Source organism: Bombus affinis, chromosome 10 (genome assembly GCF_024516045.1).
Source record: "Bombus affinis isolate iyBomAffi1 chromosome 10, iyBomAffi1.2, whole genome shotgun sequence".
Taxonomy (NCBI): domain Eukaryota; kingdom Metazoa; phylum Arthropoda; class Insecta; order Hymenoptera; family Apidae; genus Bombus; species Bombus affinis.
The window spans coordinates 9,529,984-9,546,880 of NC_066353.1; the positions used below are offsets into that span (position 1 = coordinate 9,529,984).

General features: G+C 39.8%; 2 protein-coding genes across 3 annotated transcripts in view; both read left to right on the forward strand.

Moving 5' to 3' along the window:
- The window catches only part of LOC126921063 (bone morphogenetic protein 1), a 54,661-nt gene extending 42,896 nt beyond the window's left edge, over positions 1-11,765 (forward strand). For both annotated transcript variants that reach the window (XM_050732263.1, XM_050732262.1), the window contains exons 5-15: positions 3,273-3,665; positions 3,925-4,103; positions 5,259-5,489; positions 5,681-5,911; positions 6,572-7,039; positions 7,268-7,390; positions 7,520-7,838; positions 7,959-8,250; positions 8,347-8,560; positions 9,031-9,281; positions 9,401-11,765. In XM_050732263.1, coding sequence (XP_050588220.1) covers positions 3,273-3,665; positions 3,925-4,103; positions 5,259-5,489; positions 5,681-5,911; positions 6,572-7,039; positions 7,268-7,390; positions 7,520-7,838; positions 7,959-8,250; positions 8,347-8,560; positions 9,031-9,281; positions 9,401-9,571 — 2,872 coding nt within the window. In that variant the 3' untranslated portion in view covers positions 9,572-11,765. The remainder of the gene's footprint in view (positions 1-3,272; positions 3,666-3,924; positions 4,104-5,258; positions 5,490-5,680; positions 5,912-6,571; positions 7,040-7,267; positions 7,391-7,519; positions 7,839-7,958; positions 8,251-8,346; positions 8,561-9,030; positions 9,282-9,400) is intronic.
- Positions 11,766-14,565: 2,800 nt separating this feature from the next.
- LOC126921079 (tubulin alpha-1 chain) lies at positions 14,566-16,750 on the forward strand. The gene is made up of 3 exons (XM_050732310.1): positions 14,566-14,733; positions 15,250-15,472; positions 15,564-16,750. Exons 1-3 carry the CDS (start codon positions 14,731-14,733, stop codon positions 16,688-16,690), a joined length of 1,353 nt encoding a protein of 450 aa, XP_050588267.1. The 5' UTR covers positions 14,566-14,730; the 3' UTR covers positions 16,691-16,750.
- The last annotated feature ends 147 nt before the right edge of the window (positions 16,751-16,897 follow it).

Consider the following 16,897-nt stretch of genomic DNA (forward strand, 5'->3'; position numbering starts at 1 on the left):
TTATTTTTTGGCGGATTCTCTGATACGGGATTACGAGGGGAGGGCGATTGAATTTTCGGGATGAGGTAATTCACTAGTTTGGGCACAACCGAGGGTCGAAGCCCGGCAAGCGAGATGATTTGATTTTTGTCGGAGATTGTTTTGTTAATTGTTAATTCGGTTGATAATTTCTGGCTGGGATGGTGAGTTGCGCGAGTGATGCTTTGCAAGCTTGCTTTTGATATCTCAAACGGCATAATCGTACATTTCACTAGATCGAATTAAAATCTGTTCTTTCGATGATAACGTTTATTTCGTTAATGAATCTCGCTTATTGCTCTTCGTACGAAAAGATTTGTTGCAAGATAAATGATACAAAAGCGTTAGATTGAAATTTCTACTAAGCATTTGTTGGGGCAAAATTTTCTATAAGATTTTTTATAAGAAACTCCATAACGAGGATTAACCGTCTAGTGATCTTTAGACGAGCTTTCTATTGATAAAACCTGTGCTAATCCGCTCATACGAGAAGTATCTCAAATCGGTGGCTTAAAGTTCTTTCGCGATTTTGCTTCGTTTCTACCAATGAATATGCATGCGGCACACCGCCGTGTGCCCGTGAGATATTTACCGAAAGATTTTATTGCGTTTCCTCGTATTATGCAAACAGAAATGCGGCTAGTACAGACGTAGAAATTCTTTTTTTCAACTCCGTCGAAGAGGCTACGTTATTCCAATATGTACGACAAAGTGTAAAAACACCACTTGCGTTTTCAGTGTACAAAGTGTACGTTCCTGCTTCGTTATGAAGTAACCAAGCGTATGAAAAGAAATCTACGCTAAAGTTTTAATGTTCCTTTTCATTAAAACGAAAGATATCTCTTAAATCTTTTACATTTAATTGCGAACTCATTTTGCATGTTTCGTTAAAATTCAGCGAAAGATAGCGACCCAGTCTTCTCACAACATTTCCTTAGGACCAAGAGGCATAAAATCTCTCAATACGAATACGCGGTTAAAAATGTTCTTCGTTCAAGAAACTGTTCCAGATTCGAGAATCGTTTTGACCGAGTTCTAGAATTCGAGGGTTGCCGATATCGTATACCTCGATGCAGGAAAGATTTTTTCCTCTATCAAGTTCCATATCTTTAAAGCTGAAATTCTTGCTGATATCGTGCCTCGTAAGTGCGGAATCGCCGATATCGAAGACCTGCCGGCCTCGAGATTCTGGATGTCGTTCTTATAGAATCCTCGCGACCTACAGTCATCAGTATCGAACCTTACGACGGACAAGTTTTGTATTGAGTTTCGTAACGCAAAATCCTTGGCATCCTCCGTACCAGGCTTATCGTGTTTATAGAACCGAATGTCATCTGCTATCCATTTTTTATCCGTTGCGTCGTGAAGTTATTCCAGCGACCCACAAAACTTAATAGAATCTGTATCACGCGTAATCTTTTCGCACCACATACATATTTTCGTACGTCGCGAACACGCTTCGTGTTTCTCACTCCGAAGCAAACGAACGAGATAAAATAAATATTACGGGGAGGAGAATACACGCTCGCTGTTTGTGACGAAGAAACACTTAGGTTTCAGTATGTCGTCGATCAATCTCACATCGGCAAAATTACAATACATATAACAAAGTTTTTGGTGTAAAATGGTGTACCTTTTTCCCGTGCGAAAGTCCAACACGGCGCAACACATAAATACACGTTTCATCAAAGTTGGAATTGGACACTTGGCCGGTCAGTTCGTTAGCCACGATTGCTTTTTTCCGACCGATAAAGGGGTGTCCGCGGAGGCCGCGCGGCCGAAGGGCCTCTAAAAAGCGCGTTTGTTCCAGGCCGGTGGCAATTTCATCCGATATCGTAAAAAAACTCAACTGCCGGTACATTCAATTCGCGAAGCAACGGTCCGCTTTAATGCCGTGTTTCGCGGCCATTTTTATAACCGCGAACACCTGTTTTCGCGGCAGCTTTGCCTCGTTCCTCGTCGTTTCGTCTCGTTTTTCGTCCCCTTGTCGCTCTCCACCGTTTCGTTATAAACGAACGTGCGTTCTTTTAACTTTCACGAGACGCGATACAATCATAACAATTCGCCGCGAGTCCATAAACTATTTGGTCGCTATCGAAGTCAGAAGAGGATTGCACTAGCCGGTCAACTTCAACCCCGTTATCCGTCCGGTTATTTACTTAGTAAACATCCGGTGACCGATGTTGATTATCCTTTGAAACACGTGTGACCGTTTTACGACGCGGCACACGATCGAACGTACGATGGAAATTGCTATTTACAAGACGATAATGGAGTAGGTCGCGGGCGAACCTCGCGAAACTTCGACAATAATATTCGATATTACGCTAACAGGATATTAATAAATGGCAAGCAGGCTTTTACCATTAACGATCCCGGTATTCCGGTTACATTAAACATTTGATGGCTGCTACTTTGCGCCGTAAATTTTCCGGTCTTACAGTTTTTTAACGACCCCAGCGTTGAACGTTTCGATGCCGCTCTTGTGAGTAAATTTTCCGGTGTTTCGTGTTTCTTTTTCCTCTCTTTCTTTTGCCATTTTTTCTTCTCTTTTTTTACGAGCTTCTTTTTGCCCCTCAACCCCGAAACCTGGCTTTTTTCTTTCACTAAGAGAAAAAAAGGAAAAAGTAGGGGAAACTCGACCAGCTTCGCGTCACGTAAATAACGCTAGAGATCGTAAAAGCACGACACGGTAAGATTAACTGGAGAATCTCTTACCCTTGACGGGAACGATGTTTCGGCGAATATGGAATAGCGGGGAAAGAATGCGATTCGACGAAAATTGAGTCGAGAATGAAAATTTAGACGGGCCCCTTTACGACCGTTTTAGGTGGTTCTCTTTAAGCGGTTTCAAGGAGGAAGTAAGTGATATAAACCTCTTACGACCGTGCGTATCCGATTAAATTAAACGATTCTCATTTCGTGGTATTTGCTTTCGAAGATTATAGGTAGTGGGTTTTCAAAAAATCTGACAATCACGCGTAGAAATTTTGATAAGAGCTTCAAAAAGTATTACGGTATAGTCACAATAGCAACGTTTAACGAACTTTACTTCAGAGTTATATTATTCCAGCGAAAAATCGCACAATAAAGATAAAATATCGAAATAATTTTTGGAAAGTATCTTTACGATATTTCTCTAGAGGATTGCTCAAAGAATAATATCCAAATTGTTTAAAAAAGAAAAAGGAAGCAAAGAAAGAAATACAGGAAAAGTTAGGGAGAACTAAATCAATGAACATATCCGTTTGCAGAGCAACGAAAAGGAGGCATCGTAGTCGCAAGATTCCCCTAGTCAGACGAGATTTCGATGACTCTTCAGACGAGGTAGTGTCGTTGCACGATAGACAGCTACGTTCGATAGAATTCTACGACATGGAGCATAAACCAAAGTATTCGGCAAACAAACGTGGTACCACAAGACATAGATTTTCCAGCAGGACACGAAGAGCCGCGACAGCACGCAAGGAACGTGTATGGGATCATGGAGTGATCCCGTACGAGATCGATGGAAATTTTTCCGGTGCTCACAAAGCCCTGTTCAAGCAAGCCATGAGGCATTGGGAGAATTTCACTTGCGTTAAATTCGTCGAAAGGCTTCCTCAAGAGCATCCTAATTACATACTGTTCACGGAAAGGCCGTGTGGGTGAGTTTGTTAATTCATGGATAAGAAAAGAAAGTATCTTTAAATACTGGTTTCCCGAAGAAACTCATTTTTCATAACACCTAACAACTTTGATACTCTATCGTTGTAATAGTTTCGGTTCGTTAGAAAAATACACATTTTTATATAGCTTCTCGCGTAGCAAGAAAGTGCGATGGAGAAGACAGTGTCTTTCGATGTATATCGATGTAAGATTCATTTGCAGAATCTCTTTCATTTTGCTTTTGAAACAACTTCGCAGATGCTGCTCGTTCGTCGGGAAACGAGGAAACGGTCCGCAGGCGATAAGTATCGGGAAGAATTGCGACAAGTTCGGAATAGTGGTTCACGAGTTGGGCCACGTGGTTGGCTTTTGGCACGAGCACACGAGACCCGATCGCGATCGTCATGTACAGATTATCCGTGACAATATCATGTCTGGTAAGTGAAATTTTTCCACCACCGTCTTCCTCCATATATTCCAACAAAGTATAGTTCAAATAAAGCCAAGTTACAAAAACAAACTATTCTATTTTCATACCTACCTAAGATCCCATACACGCTAAGCATGTTTCATTCTAACCATTAAAGGAACGTATAAACGTACTTTAACGATATCGAATCACAGCAGCGTCGTTTCGCGAACGCTTTGACGTCGTTAGCAGTCTCCGGTGTTTGGTGAACGTGAGAAGGATCCCGCACGAGGAGCATGGCTTTTTGGTACGTGCTTGACTCTCGATTCCGTTTCAGCTAGGAAATGGCCGTGGCGCGGCTTTACCTTCGCCAATAGGCGAATAGATATCCGTTTTAGATTAATGGACCAATTTGGCAACGGGGTGTCGGGCAAATCTCACCAATCATTAGCGATGACAACTAATCGAGGGTCGGTATTCTAATATTTACACACGATGTGACAGTCCCTGAACGGGTGATCGCATCCCGATTAATGGATACTCGTAACAGGAATGGTAACGAGCTGTTTAATTAGCGAGACCCAGCACCATCTGTTTAGACGGTGAAATTACACCTTCAGTCACGCAAGATCGCCTTGGCTCGACAAAATCGCGCGAGGAACGCGCGTGCCGTTGTTGTGGTTTCGTTAAGGTTACTGATCCGTTTTCGATGATCAAACAAAGATCGAAACACCGGCTACAGCCTATACGATCGAATAACACTCGAGACTTCGTCGAAACGGGGAATATCGTCCGTGCGACGTTGCCAGACTTTGTGTATACCGGAAACGATTGACAATGTCGAACGCCGCTTTGGAAGCAACTGGATAGTCGATGAAATCGGCCGGCTTTGTTTCTTCGATGGCACGTCGAGTTACCAACTACAGTTACACAGAGACAGTTACCTGACGCTAGTTCCCGATGCTGTAAGCGTCAGATGTTTGTCGATTCGAAGTGGTCAATTTGGATCTCGGTTGACGATCCTGACCTCGTATTTCGAATGTTTGCGTGCACGTACGATATAACGCGCGATCGTACGTCAGACATGCAAGAGCGTACGAACGTTAGAGATTAGCCTGTATCGATTTGCGTGCGTATATTGCGTTAACCATCGTTTAATGGAATTTTAAAAAATTCTTTATAGGTCAGGAGTACAACTTCAATAAACTGACAGAGGAGGAAGTGAATTCGCTTGGTTTGCCGTACGATTACGATTCCATTATGCACTACGCGAAGAACACGTTTTCGAGAGGGACATACTTAGACACGATTTTACCAATGGAAATTCATGGCAAGAAGCGGCCTGAGATTGGTCAGAGACTTCGACTCAGCGAGGGGGATATCGCTCAGACGAACCTTCTTTACAGATGCTACAGTAAGTTAATAAGGACACTAGTCATTTTTGCAATTACTTGAAACGTATCAGGATGCTTTTACCACCGCATTGATAATTACAAATATATTATATTCTCTTTTTTAGTATATTACAGAGACCGGTAATTTCAGCGAAAAAATTTATCATTAGGTATGGGCTTTCGAGTAAATATCTAATTTGTATTTTCACAGAATGTGGCAGGACGTTTCAAGAAAACAGTGGGAGTTTCGGATCACCGATCTTGGATCATCCGAACAGGTCACCGCCAGTGGAGGGCGAACGATGCGAATGGAGAATCACGGCGACCCACGGCGAACGAATAGTCTTGAACATCACGTCGCTCGATATATTTAAGAGCAATTTTTGTCGCAGCGACTACTTGGAGATCAGAGACGGATACTGGTTCAAAAGCAACGTGCTGGGTAAGTAGAACGCGTGATAACGAAGCCGAAACACAAAATTTATACTTATCCCTGGTCCGACTGTATCGCGGATATATATCTCGAATATTGCATTCACCACGGCTAAGGAAATTCCTGTTGGCCTTATTCCGACGTTTCTATAGAAAATCCTGTTTACGAATATATCCACTATTTCTTTTTTGCATGGCAATAATTAACGGGCAGAGAATGATATTTTTAAAACAAAGTTTCGTTCGAAATAAAAATTTATCGAAGGATTTAGTTTGTCAACGTTATATAAGATTTGTATAATCCTTTACGGTCCTGCACACGGTCAATATGAATATCGTATTTTACTTGATTGGATTTCGGGTTTTAAGGTGATCCCGATATGCCGCTATTCACAGGGGAGAGACACATCGTAGAACTAGGTTTATGGAATAACCGATGTTTCAATATTATCGTACACGATTATTCTCGTGGTTATTATCGCGTTCAATGAATTCTAGGAAATCCTAGGAAGATCTAACAACAAATATAGAGCACTGGATTAACCATCGTAATTCTCAGCACTCCATTTCGAAAAATCGAAAAATCATTCGAACGCAATATCGGAATACAAGTCGATGCCTCGAGTATATTCGTCGGGACTCTCGTAACAACAATTTAATCGCAACACAGGTCGATACTGCGGAAGTGGAAAGATCCACGAACCGGTGGTCTCGACCGGAAGTCGGATGCTGGTTACATATGTAACGTCGAGCCATCAGACGGGACATCGTGGTTTTACTGCAAGCTACGAGGCTGTGTGTGGCGGTGAAATCGAGGTGGAAGACACAGGCCATTTGGAATCGCCTAACTACCCGGAGGGCTATCAGTCGAGCAAGGAGTGCGTCTGGAAGTTGTCCGTGCCGCAGAACTTCCAAGTGGCGCTAAAGTTTCAATCGTTCGAGATCGAAAACCACGACAACTGCGTGTACGACTACGTGGAGGTACGGGACGGTCATAACGCGGACTCGCCATTGATCGGGGTTTACTGCGGTTACAAGATACCGCCGGACATTAAGTCCACCGGTAACAAACTTCTGGTGAAGTTCGTTAGCGACGGGTCCGTACAGAAGGCTGGGTTCTCGGCCACGTTCATGAAAGGTACGCTCCAGTTTTACGTTCGGTCGAGTTTCAATGGCTGTCGATTGGATTTGCTTTATCCTTTTATCTTATACCAGTAATCTTCGGCTAAGGTATCTTCGTGGTAGTAAATGAATTTTGAGCGAGATTCATCGAAGCGTGAATTAAAGAGAATATAGAATAAAGCAAATTTTTCCAAATCAATCGAAGAGAATTTAATCGATGCTTTCGGCACATTTTTTGTTTTAGAATTCGACGAGTGTGTTTTGATCGAGCACGGCTGCGAACACAATTGCATCAATACTTTGGGTGGATTCGAATGTTCCTGTAAACCTGGCTACGAATTACATTCCGATGGAAAACACTGTGAAGGTATATTGTAGAAAATGTTGAAAAATTCTTCTTCCTTTCAAGTACTCTCTTTAAAATTATTTGAGTGCCAGCAGATTAGAATTTCGGTATATCTCTTTACGCCAGTTGATGTATACTTATGTCCGTCAGATGCCTGTGGCGGAGTATTCGAGGACAGTAACGGAACTATCACGAGCCCCTCGTTTCCGGTAACTTACCCGGGAAACAAGGATTGTGTCTGGGAAATCATAGCTCCGCCTCAATATCGTATCACGCTAAATTTCACGCACTTCGATCTAGAAGGCAATAATGCTCGTCAACAGGATTGCGAATACGATTCTGTGGAAGTAAGCAGCAAGCTCGGAGACGATCTTTTGAGAAAACATGGTATTTTTTGCGGTTCGAGGCTACCGTCGTTGATTACCTCGGAGGGAAACTCCTTAAGAGTGACATTCACGTCTGATAATAGGTAAATCACTTAAATTTTGTTATTAGCTGGTTTATAAATTTTAAGGGAACCCTAACTTAACAAGATATATTCTTTTCTGATATTCTCTCTCTCTTTCTCTTTCTCTCTCTGCGATTACAGTATTCAAAAAACTGGTTTCGCCGCCGTCTTCTTCACGGACATGGACGAATGCGCGAACAACAACGGTGGTTGTCAACACGAGTGCAGAAACACGATAGGATCTTATCAATGTTCGTGTCACAACGGTTTTACGCTTCATGAAAATGGCCATGACTGCAAGGAGGGCGGTTGCAAGTACGAAATTGTCGCACCTATGGGTACTATAACATCGCCAAACTATCCAGACTATTATCCCGGCCTTAAGGACTGCGTCTGGCACTTTGTTACCAAACCAGGACATCGTATTAAATTAGTTAGTATCTAAGAATCGTTTTATAATTTTACTAACTAGAATTTTATTTACTCGCGCGAAAATTTATAAATTTGATGCGATTTCGAAATCATCCAGGTTTTCAAAGTTTTCGAGATGGAATCCCATCAAGAATGCAATTACGATCATATCGCTATTTACGACGGCGATTCACCGGATAGTCACGTTCTGGGCAAATTTTGCGGTACCAAAGAGCCGCATCCAATCCTCGCAACTGGGAATCAAATGTATATGGTATTTAAGAGCGATGCTTCCGTCCAAAGGAAAGGTTTCCTTGCGACTCACAGTACAGGTAAGAGTGCCATCAATTTAAACGAAGTAATCGCACTTTCGTTATTAAGAATGTGACTTACTTCTGTAAGATTTCCACCATAACATCAATCTTGCCTTTCAAAGCACGACCTCTTTCGTGCTTCGCGCGATTTTTCGTAAAATCTCGTACGACCATCAGAATCGCATGAGAAATATCAGAATATGCCAGAAAAATGTTGTGCTTGAGTGAATTTTCTGTTTCAATGAAAAAAATATACAAGCGTGCCTGATATATATTTCCATTAAGAAACAATTCAAATCTACAGAATTATATTAAAAATTCCGAAAAAGACAGATGTCAGTGTTAGTAGTCGATCGAATTCAATAAATGAAAGTATCGAGGTGTACTGTGCTTTCTGAAGCATCGTAGCGATTCATTTTACGTCTGCGATAGTATCAAGTAATTTAAGTTGTTAGGTACAATTTCGTTCACCTAATCTCGTTCTACAGCTTGCGGTGGCCACTTGATTGCCACGACCGAAGTAAAGCATTTGTACTCTCATGCGAAGTACGGCACCCACAATTACGACCACAGGACCGATTGTGATTGGGCGATCGAGGCACCACCTGGCAAAAACGTACATCTCACGTTTGTCACGTTCCAATTGGAATCAGAGAGCGACTGCAATTACGATTTCGTCGAAGTTTATTCCGGTTTAGATACGTCCGGTCTTCTGTATGGACGATATTGTGGAAACAGCGTAAGTCTTATCTTCTGGCTTGAATGAAAATTAAAGTTCGCTTTTACGTGTCGATGCTTGAACGCAATCCAGCCATTTGTATCGACATTGAATTTTAATATGCAATTCGTTTATTTCAGAATACCACCGACTTCATATCGATAAACGAGGCATTGCTGGTAAGGTTCAGAACGGACGACACGATATCGAACAAAGGTTTTATGGCGCTATTCGTTGTGGTTGATCATCAAGACAGTGGAGAAAATTACGGAGGTTCTGAGGACGAAGATGCGGACGAGGAGAATCTCTGATCCGTGACAGGCCTCGCCAATCGACTGGGCTACGGATTCCACATTGGTTCACTCTTGCAGAATAACGAACAAGGCGAAGGCGAGTAATGTCTAATTACTCGTGCGTAAACGTTCCGAACGTTTCGATGGAGTCCACGTAGTCCTTGTCAAACGTGAATCTTGCTCGATCGTCGAGGCCGTGAATCTTATTCTTCCGACGAATTATACGTTCGAAGGAGGCGAATCGATCGAATATCGACCGACAGTATCGATCTTTTTGGACTTAAAGATTTATATTTAACGATTAACGGGTGAACGAAGAAAACATTGCCCAGAGTTAATCCCAAGTGTCTCGCATCAAGGATAATTTATTCCGTCAGCGATGGCGTTAGTTAACGGCTTAACCATTTGGAGTAGCGATGTAACGACCCTGAAATTCGGCCTAGGGTCAAGGCCAATCGTGCCATTGTATGTTTAGGTAGAGCGCATTATACTGTTAACTACTATGAATTGTCAAACCCAATGAGAAACAGCAGGTTCAAGAAGGAAGGCGAAACAACACAGGATTTAGTGTTGCCAAAGTGATTTTCTAATATTTAATCGAACAGTATCTTTATCGGTGTTCGGAATTATTCTAAGTAATCGATATGAATACAATAAGAAGGCATAAAGGAAAAGTCTACGAGAGGAACAAACGTAATCCAGAATTATGGTCGACGTTGTTCCTTCAAGCACTGCCCTATACCAAACGATTCGATCACGTTGAAAGATCACTTTTTTCTCGACTATGTACAATTCTTTCGAATCTTCTTCTTTCCATTTTCACAATTTCCCTATTTTTAAATAAAAGATATACTTTTCGAAGCGTTTTGTTCAAATGTACGCGGATAAACGGTTCTAATGTCGCTACGCAAGAATATCGTACGAAACCGAGCGTGTTTCGAATCGAACGAAAGGAAGAAAATATGACGAGAAGTTTTTCGCTCGAATCTGTTCGATGGAAACCTTCCATACAACTCGTGCAAATACTTGAAATAATCTAGATATAAATTTAGACATAGCGCTGATCAATCTTGAAAAATCAGCGATAGAAATTTTACGGCGAACCTCGAGCGGCTGGTTTCGATTGAAACTGATCAACGTTTCCGCGAGGATTTCGCCGAGCGTTTATTGTACATAGATAAAAGTTTAGATGTAGACGTCGTGCCGTTTTATATCGTAGTCATAGGATCGACGACAAAAAATAAAATGTCTCGCTATCGTGTGAATTGATAGATTTCTGACGGTTCTCAGGCTCTGTACTTTCGTCTGCGTTTCATAACGAGATATTTAAAAATAATTGTAATAATGCACGCAGTAATTTGTTGCGGAATGAAATTATTTCGACGATACCAATCGACAGATCTATAGACGTACGTTAAATTAATGAACTAGACAATAGTATCTGATACAAATGTCATTGGTACTCCAAGAAAGTACAGCTAGAACAACTAGATATCTTTAATAATTTTGTCGTAGATATCGATACTGGAGTTGCGATACGAGTATTGAACACTTCATATTAAACTTACAGCTGAATGGCGAAAAAACGTATTTTAAGATCGGGCACGTATCCTATCGAACTCATCAAAGTACTCGTGTTTTTGACAGAACGAAACGTTATCCTTTGTACACTGTGTATTGTTTAAGGAAAATGATATTGTGCAAAAGATTATTCTGTAATTGCCAAAAAGAAAACGTTGTCCGAGTAACGATATTCTGAAATTTCCAAACTTTTGGTCATTCTTCTACATGATTCACTGCCCGGTGTACAATTTTCACGATGGTGCACAGAAAAAAGACGATATATTTTTACTTTGATATTATTTTTTAAATGTATCGTACGATGAATATGGCTTATATTATTTCGAGCAATACCTTGTACGTGAATGCAAGCAACAAGATATACGACAAACTTTGAATTTCTTTTGCAAGTGTACATGATGTACGAGCGAGTACGCGCATAATGTTGATCTTTAAAAAAAGAAAGAAAGAAAAATTCATATGCCTAAAAACACACAGTATAGATAATAATACCTTTATCTATTATCTGACGATAAGAGCAATATTAAGCGCCGCGTCAAGTTCCTTTTTGTAAATTATATGTGATTTATTTGTTCTCAGAAATACACGTTATAGGCACTCTATATATTACTAAGCAAGTATATACAACTAATATATGCGTTTCTTCTATTGAAAAATAATCCTCTACCTACACGAATTCCTTTATCCTTCTATCACGCTTGTTCACTTTGCTAGCATTTGATAGCTAATGGCATTGCTGTCGTATTGAATATTCTGACGAGTCAGAAAATAAAAAAAGAATCTATCGCAAAAACTATTGATTATCAGGTATTATTCGATCCCGACTAACGACCAAAGTATTTTGATTCGTAACTTAATGTCAGTTTAATGATCAATAATTGACTATTATTAAAAGTCATAAGTTCAGGATTAGTCACCGATAAATATGGTAACTCTGGTCATTAATGGAGAATACTGACTATCAAAATGATTTCAGGTAAGTGTTCTTTGATAATTTTATTCCGAATGAAAACCTTAATTTTGATCATTCTACTTATTCTTTCATTGTTTCATATTAAAAACATATAAAATTTGAAAAAATTAAATCTTAAAAAAATAATCGATCAAGCAGTTACTTACGTTAATAGAAACGAGGTATAAGATAAAAAGCCTTGGATCACTGGCTTACTATATTTGGAGAACAAGATCTCTGCAAATACAAGGACAATAAGCGCGTGCTCGATATGTTACATCATTGTGCAGTTGTACCGGTATCGATTATGTTAATGTGGAAGATCAATTTCCGTGATCATATATAAAAATACAATATTACTATAAGATACAGATTCATCTTGTATACCGTATAATAATCAATAACATCGAGTACAAATTTATGAAGACACTGATTGTTCAAACATTTCAGTCGTATAAAATTTCCATGATTACGAACAACACGAGTTATACGTTGTTATTTGAAATTTTATGCCAATATATTACTTTAAAGATTGCAATTATGCTCTAGAAACATCGATAAAATAAGTCCAGAGTTCTCTCGGGGAACAACGTAATTTTTGCGTGCACATCATACAAAGGAGTTATTCCCAGAGGGAGTACTCTGTGCCCCACCCTGTAAGTTCTCTAGAGAAGAGGATCGTCACGATTTACCGCTTTCCTTACGCGAAAACCGACCGTCTGTGACCAATTTTAGAAAAAGTGAACGGTCGAGTAGCAGAAGCGTTCTCTCACGGCGAGTCCCATCCTTCTTTGTCACTTCTGCATATCAAAGGACATCTACATATATGTATGATCTAATATTAATAAATACAGAAAAGATACAAAAATGACGACCAATATGTTGTATTTTGTATGTATTTTGTTCTGAGGATTTTTGGTTTCATAGATTGACTTTTACGAAGTTATCGATTCATTCTCAGAAATGGATACGATCTGACGGAATATGACCACTTACGTAATTACACGGTCGGTCAATATTTCTGCTTGTTTCTGAGTCTGTGTAACGAAAAAGGATATAAGTGTATGATTGGAAGAGATTATTTGTTTATCTACATTTTAAATCATTGATGAAAAGCTTGTTCTAATGTGTAAAGAGAAAATGAATGTTATACATTTTTAGATAAGAAATTATTTTGGCAAAGAATGAAACATTTTCATTTTGTTGATTCCGCAATTTCCTAGGGTTTGCACATACAGGTAACTTCTGAATAGAAATTCTGCGACGCAATGTCTATTATTAACCAATGGACAAGTTCAACGCCCATATCCAACCGCAGTGGTTTTGCAACTAAGAATAAGTGTCGTGTTTTTTTGCATTGCTCTGCAGAACATCCATTTTTCACGAGACAATGCAAATTTAAAGATAACAAAATGAAATACGTAGCGATAACAACATTTTTAAACACTAATTTCTATGATACTGGATATTTTTTTAATGAAATATGTAGAAGAAACGATTTTACAATTTTGTGTTAGCAGAATAGTAATACAAGTATGTACTACTTTGAAGCAACTTTCTCTCGCGTATCTTTCCGCAAGTGCATCGTGAAATTCTGATGACAATCTCTCTGTGACACACTCTGATCGAGAAAATCCATTTATAACTATATAATATTTGCAACGTGTAATAGAAGTTGTCCTCCGATCAATCTTTATAGAAAGTAATTCTCAATAAAATTCTTAACTACAATTGCAACCGTGCGCGAAGGACTTTGTGAAATGTATTCTTTATTAATTAATATGTAAACAAGGTTCAATCTCTTAATGTTGTAACAGAAACTCTAAAAAACTGTCCTATTTTAAAACTTAATAATTAATACTAGACTTACATTAATTACAGCCTATAGTGTTACAGCATGTCGTCCTGCTATTTGTGACACTTTTGTTAATGAGGACAAGACTACATTATGCATACATTGTATGTATGTATGTACGTATGTATGTAAGTTCATATGCATGTATAATAAATGCAAAGGTCGTACATCTGAGCAATTTAAAATGTCTCCTATTACAACAAGTTAATACAAGAGACTGTCATTTTTAATAATAAATTTCGATATGATCTAGTAATCTTTTAAGAAACTTAACAAAAATTTGTTAGAATATTCAAAGCTAACCGTTAAGATGCATGGACTTTGTTCCATTGCATGATGAACCCGGTCCATACCTGAATAAAACAGCTTTCTGCGTAATGAATATTTCCTTGCTAATCAATCGTTATCGAGTCAATGAACAGAGCGTTACATACCAATTTCCTTGCTGTGCCCGTCGAAATTTGTAAAATCAATAAAATAAATGTCGCATGACAGGAGGCTAGGTACTATATTTTACACGTAGAAAACATGCGTGAAGGCGTTGTGGCGTTCTGCGGTCTTCTGTTGACCAATCAGAAACATGGGTGAGGTCACTAGCGACCAATAACTGTTCGCCAAAAGAGTAGAGGGTCAGGGGTATAAGATCCAGTAGCAAGCGTCCCTCGCGCATTAATCGTTTGGTTCCCGACCGTGCATTGTGTGTGGTTGATAGCAGAAGCTCCATTACTTGCTCCAACTATCGACTATTCACTTTCTACAAGAGCGTAAAGCAAATCCCTAGACTTCAAAATGGTGAGTAAACATTTTTTGAGAAATTCTGCTCGCGGGAACGATTAGTTATATCAGCGGTGTTATTCGTGAAAAGTGACGACTGCAACTTCTGCACCGGCCGGCTCCGCCCTTTCCGTTGTGACTCGTTTAATATCTAAATACCGTTAAAATAGTTAAAACATTTATATCTCGGATAACAGTTATGCTTGCATAAAACATAATTTGTAAAATTGGTTGTGGAATGTATGTAGGACAAAAAAAATGAAAACTAGGCATTTCTTTGTTTCACGTTATCGAGCGGCGGGGGAAATGCGCGTCGCGTCGTTTTGAGCGACGCGATCGATACTTCGTGAATGATGTCTATCAAATATCTTTTATACAGAAACCGTTTTAAATGTTATTGAAATTAAAAGCAATACGCTCCATTGATGTAACAAAAAATATTTGAAATAATCTTCTATAAAAAGAAGATAAAATATACTAGTATTATTTTATAAATCCAGAATACACAATTTAAATTTATTTAAATTTTTTCAGCGTGAATGTATCTCAATCCACGTTGGCCAGGCTGGAGTTCAAATTGGAAATGCCTGTTGGGAGTTATACTGTCTGGAACATGGCATTCAACCTGATGGTCAGATGCCATCAGATAAAACCATTGGAGGAGGTGATGACAGTTTCAATACTTTCTTCAGTGAAACAGGTGCTGGAAAACACGTTCCCAGAGCGGTTTTCATTGACTTAGAGCCAACAGTAGTCGGTATGTAATTATTATTTCCATATTAATAATTTTTGTATATTTCTTTAGAATAAATTAGATAAGTTCTTCATTATATCAATTTTTGTTGTAGACGAGGTTCGCACAGGCACCTATCGTCAGCTCTTCCATCCAGAACAACTGATCACAGGCAAAGAAGATGCAGCGAACAATTATGCTCGTGGGCATTACACCATTGGCAAGGAAATCGTTGATCTCGTTCTAGATCGTATTCGTAAACTCGCAGATCAATGTACTGGACTCCAAGGTTTCCTCATTTTCCACTCTTTTGGAGGTGGCACTGGCTCTGGTTTCACATCTTTGTTGATGGAACGCTTGTCCGTGGATTATGGGAAGAAATCGAAGCTGGAATTCGCTATTTACCCAGCCCCACAAGTTTCCACTGCTGTGGTCGAACCCTATAACTCAATTCTCACCACCCATACCACTTTAGAACATTCCGATTGTGCATTTATGGTCGACAATGAGGCTATTTATGATATCTGTCGCCGTAATTTGGACATCGAAAGACCTACGTACACGAATCTAAACCGATTGATTGGTCAAATCGTTTCTTCGATCACTGCCTCGCTTCGTTTCGATGGCGCTCTTAACGTTGATCTGACGGAATTCCAGACTAATTTAGTACCTTACCCAAGGATTCACTTCCCTCTGGTTACTTATGCCCCGGTCATCTCCGCTGAAAAGGCGTATCACGAACAACTTTCCGTAGCGGAAATTACGAATGCTTGCTTCGAACCAGCTAACCAGATGGTAAAATGCGATCCTCGACACGGAAAGTATATGGCGTGTTGTATGTTGTACAGAGGAGACGTTGTACCCAAGGATGTTAATGCGGCCATCGCAACTATCAAGACTAAGCGCACTATTCAATTTGTCGACTGGTGTCCAACTGGATTCAAAGTTGGCATTAACTATCAACCACCTACCGTCGTACCGGGTGGTGACCTCGCTAAAGTGCAACGCGCTGTCTGCATGTTGTCGAATACTACTGCTATTGCAGAAGCTTGGGCCCGACTTGATCATAAATTCGATTTAATGTACGCCAAGAGAGCATTTGTACATTGGTATGTCGGCGAAGGTATGGAGGAAGGTGAATTCTCCGAAGCACGTGAAGATCTTGCCGCTTTGGAGAAGGACTATGAGGAGGTTGGTATGGATTCCGCGGAGGGTGAGGGAGAGGGAGCCGAAGAATACTAAACTGACTCTCGTTGAGATTTTTGAATAACGTACAATTCGAAATAAACGAATTGATTTGCAGCTGTGATTGTTCATATATTTTACCTGTCCTTTATGTATTTTCCTGACCTGTTCAATAACTTTCGTGAACAACTGAAGTTAAATAGTTCATTTAAGTTACAAGTTAGATTAAAAAATAGATCAAGCATCATTTTGCAAAATTTGAAA

What these genes read in the sequence shown, in the direction of transcription:
- LOC126921079 (XM_050732310.1), top strand. An exon ending in CTTAGAGCCAACAGTAGTCG is followed by an intron (nt 15,473 to 15,563) that starts GTATGTAATTAT and finishes TTTTTGTTGTAG; the next exon opens with ACGAGGTTCGCACAGGCACC.